Genomic DNA, 6,752 nt, shown 5'->3' with positions numbered 1-6,752 from the left:
TTTTGGAGCCACACCTAGCAGTTCTCAGGGGCTAGTCCTGATTCTGTGTCCTGAGTTTGCCCCTGAATCCAGGCCTCTCTCAGACAAGGTCTATACTAGTCTGTGGGGTCTTGCCTGCTCAGGACTCAATATTTGTTGTTTTGGGGACACAGCCTGGTGGTTCTCAGGGGGACAGTCTTCTGCCAGGGATGGAAGCCATGTCTCATATTTCTTGCATCCAAAGCCTGTGCTTGACCCATTGAGCTCTCTCTCTTTGGTCCTGGAACCAGCACTCAGGAGCAATTTGGGCTCCATTCTTTGTGCTCGGGGTTTACTCCAGTTGGTACTCAGGGCTCAGGGATACCTATGGGGGTGCTGGGGACTGAACCCAGGCTTGTGTGCAAGGCGAGTCCCCTACCCACTGCACCATCTTTCCAATTCCTGGAATCTGCACATTTTAACCCAATCTTCAGGAGGTTTATATGTGAACACAAACTTTGAACGATTATGAGTGTGTGTGTGTGGCGATTTTGTAGATGAGAAATTGAGGCGACAGCGTTGTCTAAGAAGGAATTTGGGAGGGTAGAATGTTCGGAAACTCCAAGCGGTAAATTGGAAGGACCTCCGAGGGCTCTGGTTTGACCTGACCCTTTGAGACCAAGGTTTTGTGTGACTAGGGTGGTGAGTGGGACCCCAACTGGAACCCACCTTCCCAGCCTGGCTGAAAACAAAGTGGGCCTAGAACGAAGAGGCGCCATTCTGCAAATGGTCGGTAGGGGGCGCCGTGCCGCCGTATCCAGGGATGCTGCAGCGATGTTAAGAGGTTGGTTTCTTGCAGCTTCTTTGGGGCCAGTTTCTCTTGTTTGTAGATGGAATGGGCCTGCTGAAGCGACCCCAGTGCCTCCCAGACTCTCCCAAGGGCCCAGTTCTAAGCTGAGTTCCCTCCTTGTTGGTCTCCCAGGGTCCACATTGCTCTCTGCCTTGTGCCCAGGCCTGCAAATCACTTTCTGCCTCTGCCCTCTTGAAGACACACTAGGTTTAAGAGGTCTGCCTCGGTTTTGGCCTCCAACACCACCGTCTTTTCCAGCAGCAGAGAATGATGGGGGTGCCTACATCTCCATCTCCACTTGCCCAAAGTGGAGAGGGCCCAGTGACCTGGCTTCCTTTGATGGCCAAGCTTGTCATTGGTGCAGAATGAAGGTTCCCCACTTTCTCCAGTCCCTAACTCTTCTCTGCATCTTAGCAGGTAAAAAAATAATATATATTATAAATATATATATATATATATATGTATATATGGGTGAGGAGGAGAAAGGCCGTTTATTCACCAACCTCAGTGGGAATGGTAGGTTTTCAAAAGAGCAGTCCCTGGCGCTGGCTTGCCTTTAAATCTTGGCTGACATCCACCCGCAGCAGCCAATCAACAGAGGCGGAGCTGGTGTGTTGCCTGGGCAACAGGCCCCTGGTTGGCCTAGCCGGTCAGCCACCCCACAGCCCACTCCCAGGGCAAGGACTCTTTCCTGCCTGTTATGCTCTTAACCCCTCTGGCCTCAGTCAGGCCTCCTGGATGGATGGGGACATGGGGGAAAAAGGGGATAGGTTGGCACAGAGGACTCTGCCTTGATCTGGGACAGACATAAGGCCTGGAATGAAAGAAGGGGGGAAAAAGATCCAGGTCCCAAAAGGAGAAAGAGACAAGCACAAAAATAAGAGAATTGGGGGTCCAGAGGGAGTGGGTCTCCCTCTCCCTGGCCCACCCCTTTTGCAAAGCTGCTGGATGCTCTGGTGGGCACTCACCCCCCCAAGCGCCCACAAATGCCCCTCAGTAGCTGGTAGAGATGGAGGATGGAAGCTTCCAGGTGCACCCCCCCGTTTTGGGCTCCCCCACTGGCTCCGAAGCATTTGACCTGAATTCTGCTGCTACAGAGGCCAGCCGGTGCAAGGACGCTGATGGAAATCCACCATTGGGGATTTGCAGGGTCTTTCTGTCTCCCCCCAGTTTTGGGGGCAAATAGAGGCACGTTGGGTACGCGTGCATGTGTTCATCAGGACCCAAGGGTGGGTGGGAATGCCTTCGTGGTGGCTTCCGGTACTAGGTACTCGATACTCTCTCTTCACCTTCTCCGGAGCTCTGGGCAGAGCTGCTGGGCACCCTGGCCGCCTGTCACCCATCCGGCCACCAGCCACTTCCCAGGCAGGCTCCTTCCCAGCACACAACCCGGGCACCAGGACACACCTGGCAGAAGGAGGCGCAGTGCTCCGCGCATCAGGGGCAAAGCAGGAGGGGACGTGGGCACCCTGGGGATCAGGCCTTGGTCCCCACAGCCTCGGACACGCCCTGGGCCGTGAGCTCGGCCAGCACGTTGTCCAGGTAGCTGGCGTCCGGGTAGCCGTGGCCCGTGAGGTTGGAGCCAAACTCGGTCTTGTGATGGATCTCGTTCCACACCACGGTGTCCGACTCCCCCGTGGTGTTGGACGTGCCGATGGTGAAGATGAGTCTCCGCTCCCAGGCGGTGATAAGCAGCCGCAGCACCTGCAGTGGATGGGGACATGGGCTGCCGGGCCAGTTTTTTGGGTTCTGTCTCCCTCCAGGGGCCTCCTGAAGCTGAGAGGCCTGAGGGGCCAGGCCCTGTACTTCCCCATATCTCCCCCCCCCCCCCAGAGCTATAGCACAGCAGGTAGGGCACTTGCCTTGCAAGTGCTGCCCCAGGTTTGATCCCCAGCATCCCATACCAGCATCCCATATAACCTGCCAGGAGTGATTCTTTTCTTTTCTTTTCTTTTCTTTTCTTTTCTTTTCTTTTCTTTTCTTTTCTTTCCTTTCCTTTCCTTTCCTTTCCTTTCCTTTCCTTTCCTTTCCTTTCCTTTCCTTTCCCTTTCTTTCTTTCTTTCTTTCTTTCTTTCTTTCTTTCTTTCTTTCTTTCTTTCTTTCTTTCTTTCTTTCTTTCTTTCTTTCTTTCTTTCTTTCTTTCTTTCTTTCTTTCTTTCTTTCTTCCTTCCTTCCTTCCTTCCTTCCTTCCTTCCTTCCTTCCTTCCTTCCTTCCTTCTCTCCCCTCCCTCCCTCCCTCCCTCCCTCCCTCCCTCCCTCCCTTCTTTCTTTCTTTCTTTCTTTCTTTCTTTCTTTCTTTCTTTCTTTCTTTCTTTCTTTCTTTCTTTCTTTCTTTCTTTCTTTCTCTCTTTCTTTCTCTTTCTCCTTCCTTCCTTCCTTCCTTCCTTCCTTCCTTCCTTCCTTCCTTCCTTCCTTCCTTCCTTCCTTCCTTCCTTCCTTCCTTCCTTCCTTCCTTCCTTCCTTCCTTCCTTCCTTCCTTCCTTCCTTCTCCCTCCCTCCCTCCCTCCCTCCCTCCCTCCCTCCCTCCCTCCCTCCCTCCCTCCCTCTATTTTTCTGGCACACCCAGGTTATCCCTGGCTCTGCACTGGGTGTGGGCCAAAAACCGAAAAATGAAAACCCCATTCCAAGTCCTCTGTCTGTTTCTTGTGGGGTCCCAACTGATCGCCCTGGGCTGGTTTGGTGAGATTCAAAAACCTGGTGATTTTACCCTTAAATGGGAGTTTATATTTTTGTGTTTTAGAGCCACACCTGGCAGTGCTCAGGGGTTACTCCTGGCTTTGCACTCAGAAATTGCTTCTAGCAGACTTGAGGGACCCTATGGGATGCCGGGAATTGAATCCAGGTCTGTCCTGTGTCGACTGTGTGCAAGGCCAAAGCCCTATCACTATGCTATCGCGCTGGTCTCTCTCTCTCTCTCTCTCTCTCTCTCTCTCTCTCTCTCTCTCTCTCTCTCTCTCTCGTTTTTGGGCTACACCCGGCAGTGGCACTCAGTGGTTACTCCTGGCTCTGCACTCAGAAGTTGCTCCTGGCAGGCTCAGGGGACCATACAGGTTGCCGGGGATCAAACCTGTGTCCGTGCCAGGTTAGCAGCATGCAAGGCAAATACACTACTGCTGTGCTACAACTTTGCCCCCTAAACAGGAGTTTTTGGCTTTTCATGGGAAAGCAGAAAAGAAAGCAAACTCTCTAGCATGGTGGTGGCAAACTTGGCTGGCAGGGACTCCAACCTGGGCTCTGTGCACTCACTAGCTCTGTGACCTGGGGGAGTTCCTTGCCCACTCTGACTGCATGCAATGACCAGCTTATCTGTGCCTTGGCAGGAGACCCGCCTCTCAGCAGGGCCTGGACCGGGGAGGAAGAGGAGTGATAGGGGGCCAGTGGCAGAAGTCCACACCCTTATCACCTTGCTGAGTGGCACCCACCTTCCGGCCTTTCTCATTGTTGGGCAGGTAGCAATGACGCGGGAACCCTCTTGCGGTGAACTTCTTGCCCGGGTTAGGATGTTCTGGGCCCTGTGCAGAGGCAGAGCAGGGGGCTTGAGTCACAGGCATGTGGGGATTTAGGTGGGGACCTAAAGGCTCACTGGGGTTTGGGGTCAGGAGCGCCCACCTGGATGCCTGTGGGGATGTCATAGACGATGCGGATGGTCTGGGTATCGGCAAAGCCGGGCAACGAGTGTGGGATGAGATGGAATGCCATCTTCCCAGGCGGCTGGGTGCCCGTCTTCTCTCCGTAGATGGCCTTGCAGGTGGGGCACTGCAGGCTGCCATCCTGGGGTGGGGAGGGCTGGCAGTGAGGGCCCCCAGCGTCCCACCCCTGCCCACCCGCCACCCCTGCCTGTTCCCCTTCCGGCGCCCCTCGCAGCCCACCTTGTTACCGTTGGAGTACATTGCCAGAAGGCACAGCAGGTGGTACACATGGCCGCAGCGGCCCAGGCGACCCACCAGCTCCGGCCGCATGCCCTTGTGCCGCAGCACGCCCTCATAGCCGGAGGCCGTGACCAGCCGCTCCATGCAGATGGTGCAGTCCTGGGGGTGCAGAGGGGAGACCCAAGGCCGGGAAGCACTGGAACCGCCCAGAGAGCGCAGCACCCCCATCCCACCCTCTGGTGTCCACTCATCAAAGGAAATAATACCCCTAGTTTTCAGTATCCTAGACACCCCAGATGCTGACTTGGGATCCCCAGGAGAGGCATTGAGGCCTGCAGAGCCGTGCAGCAGTGAGACTACAGGTGCAAGGCAGTTCTGCCAAGCATCTGTGACTGACAGCTAGGTTCTCCCATGAAGGGAGGCAGCCAGAAGCCAGGGGCAAATGGGGGAGCAGCGCTTCAGCCCAGGCAGAGGAAGACTTGGGCGCCCTCCCTGAAGCTCACCTCATCCGGTGGGCTCTTCACTTTGTGTGTGTACCTCCGCACCACATCCTCGGGGTTCTTACCTGTAGGGGCACAATTGGGGTGGCTGGGCTCAGGGCAGGGCAGGTTTACAGGGTGAGGGAACTGTGGTGCTGGAGGTGGGATGCCATAGGGAGGGAAGTGATGGAAGCCTAAGAACAAATCCAAGTGAAGGGATGAAGGGGGTGGGTTGCTAGCCAAGCTGTCAGGTCAACTGGGGGTGGGTGTCAGGCTGGGGAGCGGAACCCTACTCTTCTTCAGGTGCTTCTTCTTGGTCTTTCGGCACACCCCGGGCACGCCAGGCACCGGCTTCACGTCGCTCTTGCTGACAGGCGGCGGGTGCAGGATGGGCTTGGGGGCCCGAGTCAGGCATACAGGCAGGCCAGCAGCACATAGCAGGATCCCAGTCATCCCTGGGTGTATATGAAGAGGGCAGTTAGGAGTGGGGTTCCTCTAGGCCTCAACCACCCCAACACATGTCCTTTCACTCAGCCCTACTCACCCAGTGGTCTGCCCCTTAGGGCCTCGCCCACCCATGTCCTGGTACAATGGTAAAGGAGTGTTTTCCTTGGGTCCCTCCTACTCAACACTTATCTTGAAGCCCAATGGTTTGCCTTCGATGGCTCATCCCATCCCATGTCCTGGCCACCCACTATTTTCATCAAGGGGTTCATGAGGTCACGGGGTCCAGAAATAGTGCTGATTCCTGGAGTTCTAGCTTTCTGCAGGGTCTTGAGCCCCATCTCACCTGCCAGGGCTGGATGGACGGGCCCAGTGCCGTTCAAGTTCTTCACGGGGAGTGCAGGGACCCTGAAGGGAGGGGAGAGGAGAAAAAGGCAGTAGCTGGACTCCAGCTCTCTAGGAGTTTAAGGGTGTCCTGTTTGGCCTTCTGGGTAAATAATGATGCATGTTTGTTTCTGGTTGCGGAAGCTGGATGGATCCCCAGGCCCAACCCTTCCCTGCTCCTTGGCTGACCACTTCACTGAGTGTCCAGCTGTTCCCTATCACTGGCCACTGGCCGGGAGCCCAAACATCAGTGATTTCACCATCCTCGTACCCCAAAGCCATGGGGCTCTGAACCTCAGAAGAGGTTCTGGGAAAGTAATCAGGGATGGAATAATGATGAAACACTTCTCTGGGTTTCTCGGAAATCCACATGGCAAACATATTTAGGTGATGATAGTTCTGTGAAAGAATGCAAGCACGAAGTAAGGGAAAGCCAGGTTTTCCTAAGACCCAGGTCTTCGAAAAATGGACCCCTAGTAGCCTTCCCCGAAGTCCTCTGGTTTGGGGATTCAGCCAAAACTGTTCTCACATCTCAGCTCAGCCGAACTGGCAGGGTAACAAGGCCACCCCATCATGCCTCTTTCCCATCTGTAAAGTGGGGATCTGCTGGCACCTTCTGCTGACTGTGAGACTTTGGGAAATTCCACACAAGGACCACATGGTTCCCAGGGCCTGGGAGAGACTCCATGGCCTTAGCGTGACTGTCAGCATGTGGGGCTGGCAGAGGGCCCTCACGCCCTGCTGCTCTTCGGCTCACAAAACCGCAGC

At 55.1% G+C, this 6,752-nt stretch overlaps 1 protein-coding gene across 2 annotated transcripts in view; it reads right to left on the bottom strand.

Moving 5' to 3' along the window:
- Positions 1 to 1,274: 1,274 nt before the first annotated feature.
- The window catches only part of DTX1 (deltex E3 ubiquitin ligase 1), a 34,200-nt gene continuing 28,722 nt past the window's right edge, over positions 1,275 to 6,752 (bottom strand). Inside the window, exons 4-10 of one of the 2 annotated variants that reach the window (XM_049788803.1) lie at positions 5,947 to 6,008; positions 5,450 to 5,611; positions 5,181 to 5,242; positions 4,678 to 4,836; positions 4,418 to 4,594; positions 4,231 to 4,320; positions 1,275 to 2,512 (exon numbers count right to left, since the gene is read on the bottom strand). In XM_049788803.1, the coding sequence (XP_049644760.1) occupies positions 2,285 to 2,512; positions 4,231 to 4,320; positions 4,418 to 4,594; positions 4,678 to 4,836; positions 5,181 to 5,242; positions 5,450 to 5,611; positions 5,947 to 6,008 (940 nt within the window). In that variant the 3' untranslated portion in view covers positions 1,275 to 2,284. The remainder of the gene's footprint in view (positions 2,513 to 4,230; positions 4,321 to 4,417; positions 4,595 to 4,677; positions 4,837 to 5,180; positions 5,243 to 5,449; positions 5,612 to 5,946; positions 6,009 to 6,752) is intronic. The other variant, XM_049788804.1, reaches the window with a different exon arrangement.

Source organism: Suncus etruscus, chromosome 15 (genome assembly GCF_024139225.1).
Source record: "Suncus etruscus isolate mSunEtr1 chromosome 15, mSunEtr1.pri.cur, whole genome shotgun sequence".
Lineage (NCBI taxonomy): Eukaryota > Metazoa > Chordata > Mammalia > Eulipotyphla > Soricidae > Suncus > Suncus etruscus.
Note: the sequence above shows the minus strand (reverse complement) of the source record. Positions and strands in the feature narration are given on the sequence as shown.